The 17,711-nt window shown below is 43.5% G+C and overlaps 2 protein-coding genes across 4 annotated transcripts; one reads left to right on the top strand and one right to left on the bottom strand.

Annotated features, from left to right (window-relative positions):
- The first annotated feature begins 1,267 nt into the window (after positions 1 to 1,267).
- On the top strand, positions 1,268 to 2,742 carry rasd4 (rasd family member 4). Its single transcript, XM_076727478.1, has one exon. It carries the CDS (start codon positions 1,435 to 1,437, stop codon positions 2,059 to 2,061), a length of 627 nt encoding a protein of 208 aa, XP_076583593.1. The 5' UTR covers positions 1,268 to 1,434; the 3' UTR covers positions 2,062 to 2,742.
- A 2,775-nt stretch (positions 2,743 to 5,517) lies between these two features.
- On the bottom strand, positions 5,518 to 17,137 carry LOC143320088 (phosphoribosyl pyrophosphate synthase-associated protein 1-like). 3 transcript variants are annotated; one of them, XM_076729510.1, is made up of 11 exons: positions 16,479 to 17,112; positions 14,341 to 14,393; positions 14,164 to 14,230; positions 12,407 to 12,579; positions 11,573 to 11,688; positions 11,336 to 11,391; positions 11,060 to 11,205; positions 9,209 to 9,259; positions 7,180 to 7,250; positions 6,730 to 6,876; positions 5,524 to 6,045 (listed from the first exon to the last, which is right to left on the bottom strand). In XM_076729510.1, exons 1-11 carry the CDS (start codon positions 16,634 to 16,636, stop codon positions 5,887 to 5,889), a joined length of 1,197 nt encoding a protein of 398 aa, XP_076585625.1. In that variant the 5' UTR covers positions 16,637 to 17,112; the 3' UTR covers positions 5,524 to 5,886. The 3 variants fall into 3 exon arrangements, with proteins under 3 accessions (XP_076585626.1, XP_076585625.1, XP_076585627.1); XM_076729511.1 differs by lacking the exon at positions 9,209 to 9,259 and having other exon boundaries at positions 5,518 to 6,045; positions 16,479 to 17,137; XM_076729512.1 differs by lacking the exons at positions 5,524 to 6,045; positions 6,730 to 6,876; positions 7,180 to 7,250 and having other exon boundaries at positions 7,834 to 9,259.
- Positions 17,138 to 17,711: the final 574 nt, after the last annotated feature.

Genomic DNA, 17,711 nt, shown 5'->3' with positions numbered 1-17,711 from the left:
GAGTCAAAGGTCATTTCTTGCTGATTGTCACAGTGTTGGCATCTATGCTGCTGTATGCACTGAAGGTTTTTGGTTGCCAAAAGTTAACTGGTAATTAATTACTGTGATGCTGCAAAGGTGGAGCATAATGACGGGAGGTCTTAGATCTTCACACCGGCTTTAAGTGTGTCAGAGAATTCATTTCAAAATCCAGACTACTGGTTTACTAAGTGCTTTGCCACTGCGTTTTATCCTCTATTATTATAAATCTTCTATTATGTATTCTTTTTTATTATTTTAATATTACATTGTGTTTCTTATATATACTGTTTTTATACTTTTGTATGTTTTATGTGAAGTACTTTGGAATTGCCTTTGAAAGGTGCTTCATGTAAATAAATGGGCCTTTCTTTGTCCTTTCAAAATATAGAGTCCATTGTAGTTCTGTTAGAATTGTCTCATGTTGTGCACAGTGAATATGTAAATGTGAACAGGATTATAGAGATCTGTAATGTGTTTTCAAAACAGACATAATCAAAGGTAGCAGTCCACGCAGCACCAAATCTTTCACACTCTATTGCCCAACAGTTTGTGGCAGAGATCGAAACAAACATTGTCGCCGGTTTGTTCTGGTATTCAAAACAGGAGAATGACCTTCAAAATAATCCAAACATGATTATAATCAACCAACAAGCTCATTGTTTATTTAATGGAATATCATTTTTCATCTGTGACCAGAGTATTATGTAAATTCCCATTATCCAATGTTCTCATTCATGGCACAAAAAAAGTAGGATCCAGGAAATAAATGTAAATGACATCACCTGATATGCTAGTTAGCATTCCTGTCACCATCACATCCTTTACTGCAGTCTAATAACAGGTTAAAGAACATGCCCAACATACTGACAAAAAGGATGGATTTGGCTGTTTGCTGTTGTAACAGAAAACACCACTAACACCACTCTTTGTACTCAACTCTTTGCTGCCAGAGAATCATTAGAGAACTGGTTGGGAGATGATGTTTTTCCTCTAAGGTACCCTGTGACCGCCTGACATTATAATCATGTCCCTGCTCACACATTCTCCACGCTCTGCTTGCTGTTTATTCACTTTCTGATATCACCTCCTTTCTCCCCATACACTGATTTACATGCTCTGCCATCACTGGTTGCCTGGATTTTATACTTCAACAGGCTGCCTTCAGCTGATTGGCTGCTGCTGCAGGAGGGCATGGAAGCTCTCTCACCAAAACAGGCATAAAAGGCAGTGTGTGTGGGATCGGACACAGAGCAGCATCCAATGAGCAACCCTGAGCACCTTTGACAGAGAGCCGCTGCCAGCTTAAATAAAAAAAGCCAGGAAAGAAGTCAGTGACAGTCAGTTTTACAGTAAGTGAGACAGTTTTAGGGAGATTTTCTTCTCATTTTGGCATTAAAAAAAAAAAAGAATAGCATGTCTCTGGAGGTGAAGGAGAAGACCCAGGTGCGTCTAGTGTTTCTGGGGGCAGCAGGAGTGGGCAAGACCGCCCTGATCCAACGCTTCCTCCAGGACACATTTGAGCCCAAACACCGGCGCACAGTGGAGGAGCTGCACAGCAAGGAGTATGACATCGGTGGGGTCAAGATCACAGTAGAGATCCTGGACACCAGTGGCAGCTACTCCTTCCCGGCCATGCGTAAGCTCTCCATCCAAAACAGCGACGCCTTCGCACTGGTGTACGCCGTGGATGACCCAGAATCACTGGAGGCGGTCAAGAGCCTCCGAGATGAGATCCTGGAAATCAAAGAGGACAAGTATACACCGATCGTGGTGGTGGGGAACAAGGTGGACCGGGAGCAGGAGCGTCAGGTGTCCAACGAGGACGTGCTGTCAACTGTAGAGATGGACTGGAACAACAGCTACCTGGAAGCTTCGGCGAAGGAGAACGCCAACGTGGTGGAGGTGTTCAAGGAGCTCCTGCAGCAGGCGAACCTTCCCAGCCGGCTCAGCCCAGCGCTGCGCAGACGCAGGGAGACCTTTCCGAAAGACACCAGTATCCGGCCGCCCATGAACAAGACCAACAGCTGTATTCTGTCGTAATGGGAGGAGAAGTGTTGTTTTTTGTTTCATGAGGCGGCAAGAGGTGAGAGCGTGGAGGGTGTGTTGTGCAACTCAGTGCTGCCGGACGCACAGAAAGAGGAAAGACCACCTGTTTGGTGTGAAGTGAAGAGCTGCCTGAGATTCTGGACCCACAAAGACTTCAGAGTTCACAACAAGGTGAAAAGTATTGAGACTGAACCTCAACAGGCTGCTGGTGGACAGAAGAAAGATGCATTAATCACTCGGTTGTTTACTTGATGTAATGTTGCTGCTTCTTTGGTGACACGCTGCTGGTGTTTAGATCAATGTATAGCTTTGCATCAAGATATTAAGACTGTTGCCAAATGAGAGAAAGTGTGTATATATGCTGTAGTATGTCCTCTGTAAGTTGTTTTAATTTAATAATTCATCTGTAGCACATAATGTTTACAAGTTTTTGTACTCAGTTTGAATTTTGCCATTGAGCATGACATTATTCTTGTTTTAAAAGAAGCAGTGAAATGCAAATGTAAACTATAAATGCACTTTTTATTTTCAAATTATCGTTCAACATTATGTTTTAGGTTTTTTTTTTATAAATAAGACTTTTTTTTTATCATGGCATATTCTCACAAATGTTATTATGTTGCTGTTTGACACATGTAAGTGGAATGTGGATCTAAATGTCTAATAAAAGAAGCACAAAACAAATGTGTTGTGTGAGACTGTTACTGTCGCTGGATGAGAATCATTTTTATGGAAATAATTATGTAAAGGAGGAAATTTTTTAAAAGCAAATAATGAATGGCTCATTCATCACAAGAACATTCAAATAATTCGCTGAAGGAAACCATGTCCATGAATGACAGTGTATAGAAATACATGAGCAAACATACATAGATAAAATACATGGAAGATGTTACAAAAACATTTTATGCTTACAGTATTAAAGTACTGTGTTTTATGGCTGCTGTCATTTTGACTATGATTTGATTAATTTCACATATTTTTGAAGCTGGAAAAGTTCTAATTAATATCGCTGTCCTACACATTTGAGAGCTGCATCCTTCGTGGGGTCATGAAACCTTTCTGGAGGGCGCAGCATTCAGCTCTGCCACTATCAGTTTAATACACGTCAAGGCAAACAGATTTTTTTCAGGTCATCGATACTCTCATTTCAGGCAGACATAGGACAATAAAACAATGAAATACAGAAGCGTAAAGATGCAATGCATGTGTTATAGAACGGTGTGCACAGATCGTTTTGGGTGCGGTCCCAGCGTGCTCACTTTCTTCTTTTACAGCTACTGCTCCATTTTATCCAAAAATGTGACAAAATAAACAAACAACAACAACAAGTGTCAAGTGTTCCCTCTGTTGTTGTAGTTTCTGTTGCTGTCCTGCAGTATTTTAAGATCTATGTCGCCATCTGTTGATGAAAAACACTCATTACACTCACTGAAACTACCAAGTGTGGCTTCAACCTGCCACTTTGAAATTACATACAGATTTTAAATGCTTTGCTTTGTAACTTTAATATTCAAGTGTGTCCACACAAAGTTCACTGTATTGTGTTTCTATCCTCTTAAAGGTGGGCTAACAGTGATCTGTCCAATGAAAAAGTCACATTGTTTCCCATTTACAGAGGCGTAAAATGTGTAAAACCTGATTTTTTGAGCACACACAGAACAGACAGCTGACAGACTCACAGTTTGTTATATATCATCAACGTTTCTCCACAATGACTCTCCACCTTTCAGTGTCAGCAGTGCTCTGATGACCAAAGAAATGATGTGTGATCAGGTTATTGTCCATCATCTGTGTGGGCAGCATGTACGCAATGAAGTCACTGATCATCTATCAGAGCTGGTTTTCATGAAACCTTCAGCGAACAACAAACAACTGAAACAACACTTTTCACATCTCTGGAAAAAGACTCTAAATGAAGATGAGAGCGACATCCCAGTGAACAGGGCAGCGTAAACTCTGCTACGAGGCTCCACACCTGAGGGGACGGCAGTCGCAGTCGAGCAAAATGAACTGAACAGCGGCGCAAAACAGAAAACGAGATCATTGTGCTGTTCCTGAAATAACTGTGCACGGTTCCCCTAAATGCAACCTGTCGAGCAGAGACAGTTGAAGTGCTCAGGTCCAAGCCACTAACGCCCCCCCAACCCCCACCTTACCGCACACACACACACACACACACAGACACACACACACACTCCACTCCATCAGATTAGACTGAACCAAGTTTCCTGTTTTAATTTGAGGAAGTGGCTGGGTAAACGTTTGCTGGCAGTTCCTCTTTCAGTCCACATTTAAACATTGTTCCGCACTCCACTCTTGTTCATTTGCGAAGGGAAGGAGGCGTTGCAGCTTCACAGTCAAGCAGGTGTGTGGATTTGTCATCTCGTAACACTGAGTTCTACTTTGATTTACATCGGAGATGTAGATATTTATTTATTTAATGGGAGAAGTTTCATTTCCAGATAGTTGTTTCACGTACACTACCTTTACTTCAGTATTACTTCTATTAGCATGCGATGGTCAGATTTTAGTGTAGGGGGGGAGACCATTCATTTGTCAGATGTCTTCGCCCCTGGACTTGGTCAAAGCTCCTCAGCAGATTAAAGTGACTCTGAGGCGTTTAGAACAAGTTCAGGGTCCTGGACAGAACACAGCATCATTATTAAATAGAGAGCGATGAAATGTCAGGAGTTTGTGTTGTATTTCAGTTTAGTCAGATCACTACAATGCTGGTTTTATGCTTCTCTTCCCTTCCTCTGTAGAAAAGTAAAAATAACTGTAGAATGTGTCATATGCAAATATTTAGGATATTTATATATCTGTGACTCTGACTAATAAGTTCACAATTAAATTTAATTCAGAAACATCATTTAAAGGCTAATCATCAGTGATTCTTAACTGTATACTCAGAGTGGCAGAAACCATAACAAAACTTGACATTTTACCCACCGTTTCTTCATTTTATCTTCAGCTTGCCTTCTGTATTTGGTATAATCACACATATTAAAAGAAACAAAGAAATCAAGGACCACATTGTAACAATTAAATCCCTGCAGCCTGCCTGCATTACGCCAAATCCTTCTCCTACACTGTACTGTATGGCCTGATAAGTGCTGAACCGTATGATATACTGCAACTAGAAAATGACACCTCATGTAATGCAGAGCTACTTGGCACAAAGTAACTGAACACTGCAGTTTGACATTTCATACTTTTCCATGCTTCATGAGGCAAGCGGCCTCAGCTATGACTGAAACTGCAACTGAAAATGCAGGTTCAGGTGAAGCCACTGGACAGTACAGTTCCAGAAATCACACTTAAAATGCAAAACACATGTGTACTTCCTCATGCCAGCTGTGACACTGCGCTACATCCATCCCGTTGTTCAAGCACATCCAAGCATCTGTCACTTTAAGTCGACGAGGTTCAAAGAAGATTACAGAACTTCACTCACCCAAATACATTTTTTATTTGTCAAATTCTGCAGCGTACAGACATGCTGCACATGATGCATTTTGTTGTGCTTTTTAGTGTTTTCAGATTGTAGGAAGCACATATTAGTTCAGGGAAACAGTTTTCATTGTTTGTACAGTCCCATATGTAACATCAGAGGAATACAGCAGAGTTTGGGTCGCACCATATGTAACATACAGTAAATAAAGCCAATTTCTGTCAACATTAACAGCAACATAAACAAACAGGATCAACAGGTTAAAGCAGAGGCTGCAGTAAACTTGATTTTTGGTCATCGTTGTGTGTGCGTGTGCGCTCGGTAATGTTTGCTTTGTGTGTGCAGGAATGCGAGTGTGTGTTGCCTCAGTCATCCACAGCGATGTTGCGGAACAGATAGGCCATGGACTCTCCGTTGTGGGTGCGCCGGATGGCCTCAGCCAGGATCATACTGACGTCCACAGTTTTGATTTTTGGACACTGCAGCTTCTGCACCTCATGAGGCACAGTGTTGGTCACCACCACCTGGAGGTTCAACAAAGCAGCTTTAGTGAATGTGTTTCAGCTTTTTTCCATGACTACAGGCACTCTGCTGCCCTGAGCCAAGGCTGTCAGATAGCAACATAACTTCTTCTCACGCTAAACCTGACAAACCTCTGAATTAAACTGTCTAATTTTCCTGTTGTTTAAACAAAAGTTTAAACTTAGACAAGTCGAGTACAGTAAGGAAACGCTCACTGAGCACAGTTCAGTCTTTAAGGTTAAACATTGTGTGAACGACACTGAGCTGACGCAGCGCGCACATCCTTAGTACGCACCATGGGAATAACTGACGCATGACAAACACCACATGGAAATGATCTGATCACATAACTGTATGTAAATAAAAACCCACAGCTATGTAAGTGGAATTATTTATGTAATGTCAAACCTCAGTCACGCCAGGATTCCCCAGTAATTAAAGCCATTCCTCACACTGTAACTCTCCAACACAGTCTATGAGAGGCTGAATTCAGGGGGAACAGTCCTCTAAACCTTTTTGAAAGCTTCAGTCAAGGCATCAGTGAACAGAACAATCAGTGTTAAATTTCAAGTCTGTCTGTTATCAGGAAATCCTCTTAAAATGTGTTGTTTGTTGTTTTGATTGATTTTTTTTTAATGCCTTACTGAACGTCCTTGGGACATTCTGCCATCCCCACATGACTTTACCTCATCGATAGCAGACTCCTCTATTAGCCTGGGTGCGTCTGCAGACAGCAGGCCATGTGTGGCCATGAGGTAGATCTTGTACGCTCCCCTCTCCTTCAGGATTTCTGCTGCTGCAACAAAGTCCTCCACATCATCTATGATGTCATCCTGAGAAAGTGGCCACAGGGTTAGGCGTCACATGGCAGAATTATTTGCGCTGAGAAAAACACGAAAATCACAAGTGACACTTTGGCCTTGCTGTGAAATTTTGCGGTAATCTCGTCCTTCTGAGAAACATTAACAATGAATTTACTGAACCCATCAACCAACTAATACAAGCAACATGGAAAAGAATCTGTCACATACATTTGCATATACATTAATGTCTGAAAACTTCACTCTTACGACACAGGATCACCTGAAAATTAAAGCTAATTCATAGTAAAATCACATTAAAGCTTGACGTCTTACAACAATGATGGCGATTCTGCCTCCGACATCTCCAACAACAGTGATAGGTGGCTTCTCCTTTGCCATCATTACTGCAAGACACAGATGAAGGAAACATTACTTTCTAGAAAATAATCAAGGTCTATCCTGCAACCCCAATCAGGAACGGATTCTCGAGGTGAGGTAAAGTGAAGGGGGATTTGGTGAGAAGGGATTTGGTTAAATACATCATGCAAAGACAGCTCTACCCCAACAAGCTTCCAGCTACCACAGCACCAGTCAGACAAGTGCAGGCTACTGACGACTAAACGGGGGACACATTTGTACTGCTGCTAAATGAAAAGGGACTGAAGTGAAGGTGGGCTTACATGGTGTGACTGCATGTGACTACTACTGGTTTAGTGGTAGATGGACAAGTGGGTGTAGAACTGAGCCTCTTGTAGAAACCGCAGACCAGGATCGATCATTACTCGTAATCTAATCAAACACCATTTCTAATAGATTACAACTTAAAACTTAACTCATCTTAGAGCTTTTCCCAAATTAAAGTCTCTGAACTCCCACTTGTACATGAAAATGTCTAAAGTACTTCAAGGGATTTCAAGTAATAATCGATCCAGGTCTAGAACCCACCACATCTGTCCCCCCACACTGAGGCCCTGACCATACCAGTAACCTTCTTCCAAACAACAGCAAGGCACGTTCAGAGGTCAGTTCCCAAATCCATCACAAGACCATCCAGCAAGGCCTCTGTGCAAAACGTTTGAATGGTCAAGGATTTCTGGGTCGGAAAGGAAGCCAAGAAACTAGACACTAAACACAGTTTCTTCAAAAAAAAAAAAAAAAAAAAAATCAAATCAGGCAAAAAGATGCAACAAGCAGAATTTTGAAAAACATCACGAAAGTCAGGCAAGACTGTTACTACCTACACGATTATGTTCACGTTAAGCAATTAATGAACTACAGTCTCTAGTTCATTGTTAAAATCTGCCGAGTCACACGCAATTTAATAACCTAAAGCTAGTAGGAGGGCTAATGAGCAAGACTCATTATAAATAATGCTGTTCAATTACAGTTTCATGTCTCTGCTGGGTCTTTACACTCTTCTTTTCACCCTTTACATCTTAATATTGAACAACCTCAGCATTTCATATCTGTGGTGACGAAGATGACGTAAGTCATGTGGCTCACTCCAGTAACAACTCTCTATTTCACAAGAACCAAATTCATTTCAAATAAGAGGACATGAGACTGAGGGCTTCCAACAGATGTCACAGACACATCTGGGAAAACAATTTTCATGGTATCTAAGTGTGCTTCAGCGTATCAGGACAGTGCAGCTCCCCCTAAAACAATGTACGGTCAAAAGCAACACGCAGACAGACGCTGTGGGTCATAAAAACGACTGGTCAGGTCTGCTGAGCCCATGTGCTCATGTGTAGGGTGGACACAGCTGGGTCAGGCCTTTTCAAAGTGTTTGATTTCCTCATTAGTTTGAATTTCTTGGTTTTTCTGCTGTGCTGGTTGAGCGAACGCAGTCATAATCTCCATGGTAAGCTGGGGCCAGTGTGTGAAATGTCAATAAGAATCATCAATATTCAAGGCGCTTTCACTTCACTGCTCCAGGCAGAAGCCAAAAATAACTGCATTGGGAGGAGACATACACAGACCTGAACCTGCAGTGCAGTGACATACTGATAGGCTTGCATCCAGTATTCAGGTGGTACGAGGTGTGGGGGAAACAACCTCCTGTGCTGCATAAATTGGTTTCATACACAGCAATCAACAATGTGAAGATGAGGCCAGATAATGATGCAGGTGAGTGAAAGTTTCCACCGCCTGATCCATCACTGCTGATTAACATGAGGCAAGTGTCTCAGGCAGTTTGTAGGATACAATTAACACTTAGGGATACTTGTCACTTAGGATAATTGTCACTTCAGTTGCTAAACGTCCAGATGTGAAATGAAGTGGAAGCCCTCAGTGACTCTGTCATTCCATGCAGTCAAGCATAAACAATGGACAGGTAGCACAAGCATTATGATCATACTTGGGAGCTCTATCCCAGGGAATGGGACATGATGTCTGCTGCCTGCGTTGGCTAAAGATAGGATGGCACAGAAAATATTAATGCATGAATGGAGACACACAACAAACAGAAAACACTTGATCACATCCAACACGAATTCTTCCATCATTTTCCTGAAGAGGATCTAAATCCCAGTGCAGCTGTGCTCGGCCTGAAGAAGCCTTTCTGTACCATGAATTGACTTTTCACATAATCAATGCATGTGTAAAGGCGGGGGGGGGGGGGTGAGGGAGAGGGAGAGGGAGAGAGAGAGAGAGAGAGAGAGAGAGAGAGAGAGAGAGAGAGAGAGAGGGAGAGGGAGGGAGAGAGAGAGAGAGAGAGAGAGAGAGAGAGAGGGAGGGAGAGAGAGAGAGAGCGAGAGAGAGAGAGAGGGAGAGAGAGGGAGGGAGAGACAGAGAGAGAGAGAGCGAGAGAGAGAGAGAGGGAGAGAGAGAGAGAGAGGGAGGGAGAGACAGAGAGAGAGAGAGCGAGAGAGAGAGAGAGGGAGGGAGAGACAGAGAGAGAGAGAGCGAGAGAGAGAGAGAGGGAGAGAGAGGGAGGGAGAGAGAGAGAGAGAGAGAGAGAGAGGGAGGGAGGGAGAGACAGAGAGAGAGAGAGCGAGAGAGAGCGAGAGAGAGAGAGAGGGAGGGAGAGACAGAGAGAGAGAGAGCGAGAGAGAGAGAGAGGGAGAGAGAGAGAGAGAGGGAGGGAGGGAGGGAGAGGGAGGGAGAGGGAGGGAGAGAGAGAGAGGGAGAGAGAGGGAGGGAGAGAGAGAGAGAGAGAGAGGGAGAAGGAGGGGGAGAGAGAGAGAGAGCAAGAGAGAGGGAGAGGGAGAGAGAGCTGACATGAAGCGCATTTCCGACTTTCCGAGCTGAAGAGGAGAAAGAGGAGGACGGTAAATTCAGCTGAAAAGAGAGCAGACGGGACAAGATGAGATGAGGAGGGAAATAAATCTGGCTGAGGAAGAAAAAAGGAGGCAACGTCAGTCACTGCCTGCAGTATTTCACAGCTGGCTACAACAACGCCTGCGCTGACCTGAAACATGCTGAAAAGACCTGGTGTGTGTGTGTGTGTGTGTGTGTGTGTGTGTGTGTGTGTGTGTGTGTGTGTGTGTGTGTGTGTGTCTGCAGGGTCAGCATGGTCATCACTCTTGTCTTAAGCCGACCATTTTAGGCAGCTTTAAGAGCAGGCTGAAAGTGAGCGAGGGTCAGCCCTGCTGCTGGTACAGCACAGAGGTATCTGGATCTTCTAAAGAACGAGGCAATAAGCACAGAAAAAGGTACCAAGACGCTGATGAGTTCTTATGTTTAACAATTTAGGGAACAAAACTTTTGGTTTATGGTTTCTATGTGGCTACAGACACATGAGGAGAAGATGGCAATTTGCCTGGTCATTCGTTCTTCTCGCAGTCTGGCGACCACGCGGCTCGAGACTGAAGCACTCCGATGTCCCTGTTGGAAACTGAGCTCTCCACATCACCCAACAAAAGAGCTGAATTGGCTAGCGGTTACAGTTTGAGGGAACTTGACATCATGCAGGTTATTTCAAAAGGAAAGTTTCCTTCCTGCAGAGGAAACCTTCCATCACTTTGAATCCATTAACAATTCATAACATTCCTGCAGATGTATTCCAGCCCTCAGCTGTCTTCATGGCTTGCTTGACACTTGTCTGCAATGAAATTTTCAACTTTTATCCTGCTTTTAGTCTTGTAGACCAAAGTTAACAGCAGGGGTGATATGGTTCTAAAATAATACAGATATGATAATAATAGTAAGAGAGTACAACGCCAAGAGAGCCAAAGATTCGGTGATGTTGCTGCCTTGTGTGTCTTACATGGCAGCTCCAGGCCGGTGTGTCCTGTGCTGGTGCGGGACAGCGGGGGAGAGTGTCGACCGTCAGCCATGTCCAGCTCCGAGTGATGGGCCTCCCCGTGCATCACTGCCAGCCCAAGTCGCATCCTCTCGGCGTAGGACTGAGCTCTGAGACAGACGGCATGCAGACACACAAGAGTCAAAGAAACTGACAACTGGAATTTCCCCTCGCGGGACAAATAAAGGAACATGCGCTCGTGTGAAACAGAGCTGGAAGTGTCCGAGGCGCCGCTGTTACCTCTTGGCAGCTGAGGGGGACTTTGCAACAATGATGGCATTCCTGTAATCAGGGATCTGAGGAAAGAGAAATACTATTTTGAGTGCTGGAATATGAAACTGACCATTGATCTTTTATAGGAGTAAATATTATTGAACAATAGTTCCACCACTCGTCCGTACGTACAGTCGAACGCCATCATTGTTGTGGAACTGTGGCACAGCCCTGTCCACCGCACACGGTGGGACGTAGACTCACCTCCTCCTGGATGTACTGGATGAGGAAGGGGGACGCTCTGAGGTTGTCGACAGGGAAGCTGAAGAAGCCCTGGATTTCTTTCTGGTGGAGGTCCATGGTGATGATGTGGGTTAGCCCTGCAACACCAAAGACACGCGCATGAGTTGGTATGGCCAGTCAGCAAATTTCTGCAGTGTCTGGAGCACAAAATTCTGTGTTTTCACCTGGTGTTCAGAATAAAAGCAGCAAATTATGAGTATGAAAAAAACAAAACAATAGCTTTAAGTGATGCGGTGCACAATTCAATACCTCCTCTGGCCTTTGTCTAACACATCATGCAACCAGACTTGCACACTGTAATTTGCAATAATAATAATAAATCTGAGGTTACAAGTCTTTCTGTCTTTCTGTTCAAGAACACTGTGACCATCGGCTGCTGGTCGACTGCAGGTTTCCAGCAACAGTTGAAAGAAAATCAGGGATGCGGCCTTCGTGCATGAAGCCCCAAAGCTCTGGAACTCACTACCTACAGGTAGCAGGAAGGAGCTCGCTGAATGTTTTCAGAAAGAAAGCTAAAAACTTACCTCTTCACTTCAGCCTTTCACTAGCCACGACTTCCTGATACAGATCTGAAACGTCTGCGCTTTGTCTCACGCTTACACACTGCTGCGCTTGATTTTAATCATTCTATGTAATCTATTTTAACTTTATTATTGTTATGCAGTGGGTTTACTTTCCATCTTATGTTGTGCATTCTCTGCAGTCTATCACCATCCAGGGTTTTCTGACTTTCACTCAGTGAGTATAAGTAACAAATCAATGATGACAAAGGAAACTACAGCACGCAGTCCATACCAGCTTTAGCTAACATGGAGGCTAGCAGCTTGCAGACGATGGATCCTCTCTTCCTCATCTTGCACTGCTTGCTGTAAGGAAAGTAGGGAATGACGCCGATGATGTTCTTTGCACAGGACGTCTTCAGGGCATAAGCCATAACCAGCAGCTCCATGATGGCCGTGTTGACGTCTCTGAGAAACAACACATTCCATTAAAGAGATTGTATCAGACAGACTGTGCAGCTAGTCTTAGCCTACGGTCCTCTACAAGCGATGCACTGGAGGACATGTTGATGGGATCGATGAGTCAGCAGCGTAATGTTTGTTCACAGCATCATCATCCCAGAAACGACTGTAAATAACGTGCCTCTTTATTCCCGTTGTTCTCACATGACCTGTAATTAGACTCCACCTTAACCGGCTTTTCGTCTCAGGCCCGAGCCCAAAATAACTTCAAAAGTTACTGCCTGTTGTTACGTAACTGATCAAGCTGCAACACAAGAGATGCAAAGCTAAGTGCATAACCACACATGACCTAAATATGAAGTTCTGTTCAGGTCAAACACTTTAAAGTAAGACGGGGTTTGCTGAAAGGAAATCACTGTGCCTACTGGCTAGAAAGCAAAACTCTGTAACTGTGGTGAGATCCTGACACGCTGCCATGATGGTTGGTCTTTGGACGACTAAGAGAGCTTCACTACTTCAGATAGCTGAAGAGCTGTTTGTGTAACAGGATACTGTATGTAGCCATTTTGGCCTTGACAGCTTGTTGAAACCAGAGATCCCAGACAGGCCAGACAGTGGCCGGCTGGATGTGCACACAGTCAACACAGGAAGCTGCAAAAACGTGACGTCTCCTCCTGTGAACTCTGCTTATCTTTCAGAGCGTGTCTCTTCATCGGAGCAAATAACTGATTAACAAGGAAAAACAGAAGAGTCAGCTGGTTCAAGTCAAACTGCTGCAGTTCGTGTTGCCTGGCCCGCGTCACCTGCTGCAAAGTTAAACTTCATTTGGTCTCAAACCTCCCAATAAAGAGACGAACTTACCAGAGTCAGGATACACAAAGTAAACATGTTTTGACTTGTTTCAGTTAATTGCACAGCAATGAAAGGAGAATGGAAAGACATAAATTGTGCTAATGTTATTGTGTCACAGGCTCTTAGTCATGTGAATGTGCTCATAAAAAGATACTAACAACCTGGATAAAAACAGTCAGTCTCATAAAAGTCACTTGTCATATAAAGGAAATTTGTTCTTTTGCTTTGTAAAACGATGAGGGGATGCAGAGTTTGGTAAAGACATAATCCTTGTACGTGACTGGTGGAAGACAGAGGCCTGTCATTTAGTTACCATATAAAGTTGTTGTGGCTGACAGACAGGAACAAGTCCAATATTCACTCCCTGCTTAGCTGCTTTAGCCTCCACCAACTTCCAAGAACAATATCTGGGTCTTTAGTCTGCTAGATGTTCAGTTTTCCCAGCCATTAAGATGCTAACTTTGTCAGTATGCTAATTCATGCCAGGCAGGTAGAGAGTGGATTTATCAGCGCTTTTGTTTTCCCTGAAAATCCGCCTGCTTCTTCTGGAAACCAGGCCGATGAGAGTGAACCAAACATTAAATCTATGGGTTGTAAAATGTAAACAAAAAGGCAAAAGAGGCTGAAAAACTCCGGAGAGTTGCAGAGTTGAAGGACACCTCTGAGGGTTCATCACATTACTGCGTGATACGATTCTTCATAACACATTAAAGCATCAGGAGCTTCCTTCTGTCTCACCTGGGAATGGTCTGAATGATGAAGATGTCTTGTCCGCGGACAGACTCTTTCACGTCCACTCTTGTCTCTGAAAACGTAACAAAAGGAAAAGCACAATCATCGTGGGTCAAAGTGCAAAGTCGCGTGAGATGATACTAATGGGTTCATGAGACGGTTGAGGACATTCGTCTGCCTTACCACGATTTGACTCTTGATAAACCACCGACTTGCCCAAGTCCACACCCAAACGCCTGGGGACACAGTTAGAAAAAGCAATGATCTCAAGTGACTGTGAAGATAATTTGCTTGTTGTAGGAGAGATTTGGGGAAAAAAATGTAGCAGCCATAATGAAAGCATATGAATTTAAGACTTGTGTTCAGTCGTGTAATTACGAAAAGACTGTAAATCTGCTGCTGGCTTTAAAGAGCAAAAATGTCAAAACATCCACAAAAAGCACTTGGAGCAAACACAGACAAAGCTGACAATGAAATGCACATTTCGTACTGAACAGTCCGGTTGCATCACATTACAGTCAAACAAGCCCAGGCATTATGGATACAGCGACGCCTTGGGCACAAAATTATGCAGTTAATTTGAAAACTGACATCGCCTGTGATAAATGAACTTGATGGCTCTTTACATCACACCGCAGATGACTGAAGACTTGGCTCGGTGACAACGGGGTGGCTCCGTCATTACAGTCAGCAGGGATCAATCCGGCAGCCTCTGCAGCCTCGCCCTGTTTACAACCCTCAACCTCGTTTCAATATTTCATATAATGGCATGAACTGACTAGTCAAGACTAAGTCAACAAAAAAAAAAACAACAACCATAGAGCGCACGTGCCCGGCGTGTGCTCGAGTGTTATTTCTATTCATATATCCTTTTTTTCCTCCAAAGGGGAAAACCCAGCTTGCAGCATCCTAAACTGCTTTCTATTAGTCTCATTCGGTGAAGAATTACATGGCTATAAAAAGATGACTGCAGGTCCAGGGTTCTTACACACAGCCCAGTCAGCACCTCAAAGTAAACATTAAGTACAGTACTTATTCACATTTTTTTTGTGCTTATTTGACCTTTGCTCCACAAGAAAACCCTACGTGGCTCCAGAGTGGCAATGTAATCTCCCTGAAAATGTCCTGCAATGTTGCCAAACAGTGAAAACTGACAAAGCAAAGCGGTTTTTCACTGTGTGAGCAAAGCAACTTTTGCTTGGCTGTCTGACAAGTCTGCAGGCCTGGGAAAAACATGGCGGCTCCCTGATCTCAGGGGGCCAACAACAAGGGAAGATACTGGTGTTTGCAGGGATCAGAGTCCGTCAGTGTTTCCTGAGGGTCACAAACAGATCCTTCCTATTGATTTTACTGCATCTTACCTGGTTTCACATATTTTTCTGCTTCCAAAACCCACTTAAATGCCCCTGAGGCTCACTGCTTATTGAATAAAACCTGGCTGCCCTGCAAACTCCTTTGACAGAGCAGCGTCTGCACATTATGTTCCTTTGATCACAATTTTTCTCACTGACAGGTCCTCAGAATTTCCCAGTCATAATCTAATAAAACTAACCTTTCATCTGTAGCTCCTATGTGCACAGTGTGCTGTTAATCTGCGATTAGACTTTTAAGGGAAATGATGATTAAGGGAAAAAACAGATTTAGACTTAATCAGAGGGGCCTTATAGTGATTGCTAGAACAAGGTTTTAATCAATCAATCAAATCCTCAAAGGCTTATTAACTTAAGTTTCCAACATTTTTCCAAGTATATTGTGCCAACATTGGATCATTTTCATGCTGACACTTCTGCAAATTTGGTTTATTATCAGGTTGGAAAAGCCACCGAACCAGTAGGTAGAACATCAAAGGACTCATGGATGCAAAACTTTGCAACAAGCTAAAAGTAACCAAACTATTAAACACACAAGCTCCCATATGGGAATAAGTTTTCATGTGATGCTGAAGCATAGGTTTATTCTTTCTTTACTACAGACACTGTTGTTGTTTTAGCAGTTAAGACTTTGTTAGATTGAAATGATTTTTATGAATTCTTTTGCATGTGTCCTACAACTTAGATTATGGGATCCATGTGCCATCACACCATCGTAACTTGAGGACAACATGTGGTGTCATGAGTTACCCTACATCCACACTATGTACAGAGTGTGTGTGTGTGTGTGTGTGTGTGTGTGTGTGTGTGTGTGTGTGTGTGCAGCCTAACTGAGCTGCATTAAATTCAAAACAATGGGTGGGCATGACTCCCCAACACAGCCAGTCCTCTTCATCAGACACACTGAACGGCAGTAATCATGCTGGTACTGTGTAGCTGAAGCACACTTACTCTGTGATCTTCTTGGCCAGCTCGGTGCAGGCGTTGCTGGAGTTGGCAGAGAAAACACGGTAGCCACTTCTTGAAATATTCATTTTTCTGTAACCATACGACAGCTTTGGAGAGTGCGAGACCAGAGACCTGTGACCCCCAAAACGCCTAATCGGCATGTTTCTTTGAAGTCAACGTGATATTTGATGACGTTTCCCCTCAAAAGCGCCCGTTTCTACGCCGAACAGAGAAGCAGTTTCCACGCTAAAATCTAAACTCTGCGTGCTTCAGACTTCCATCGTGCGTACAGAACCGACGGAACCCAATACTGTACATAAACTAAAATAACAAAGAGCATGTGCTCCACATGCAACGTGGGGAGCACCACTGGCGACAGTGAGTCAACAACCACCTTCTTCACATCGACCAGCACCACAAAAACCCCGGTGAACCAATGAACGGACAGCAGACGGAAAGCGGAGCTCTGTGTTTCCACGCGGGTCACAGAGTGTTTACCGTGTCCAGAGCACACAGTCAGCGGTTCATGTTACCATGAAGGCGAGCTGAAGGGTAACACAAACTTCTTGGACGCCGCTACAACGCGCTAACTTCAAAACTCCGCCGTCAGTATTCAAATGTAGCTGCTGTGAACTTCGCAGCAACGCGGTCGCTGTAGGGTTAAAAAAAAAAACGCCACGAGCAAACGTTCATTGGGTGGATGAAGAGATGGAGTGACGTTACGGAAAGCCAATCAGATACTACATTGCAACAAAGAAGGGCGTGTAAAATATGATTTTTGACCAATCCGAGCTCGGGTATCGTGTTCCCTAAAATTAAAGGGCAACGACCGAAAAAATAGTGGAAGGTTTTTCTGCTTTCAATTTACAGCCAAGACAGAGAACAGAAGGCAGTCATTCTTTACATAACTACAAGTATTTACACTGTGTGAAATAGAAGTCATTCTTTACATAACTAGAAGTATTTACACTGTGTGAAACAGCATGAGAGCAGGTCTGTGAATCCGGGTTAAAGGAGCTGTTCTTAAAAATATTGACTCATAATAAATTTGTCACCATACCATTAAGCAGTCGGTGGCCTCATTTCTAAACCACATTGTGCTGCAAGCCAACTGGAGTCATGTGCAGTCACATTTTGTTCTAACGTTGAATGCAGATGGTAATCATCACAATGAATCAACACAGACTCTTACAAATCTCCTACACTCAGTATAGAAATGAGAAACTTTTTAGGTGA

Source organism: Chaetodon auriga, chromosome 4, assembly GCF_051107435.1.
Source record: "Chaetodon auriga isolate fChaAug3 chromosome 4, fChaAug3.hap1, whole genome shotgun sequence".
Taxonomy (NCBI): Eukaryota; Metazoa; Chordata; class Actinopteri; order Chaetodontiformes; family Chaetodontidae; genus Chaetodon; species Chaetodon auriga.
Note: the sequence above shows the minus strand (reverse complement) of the source record. Positions and strands in the feature narration are given on the sequence as shown.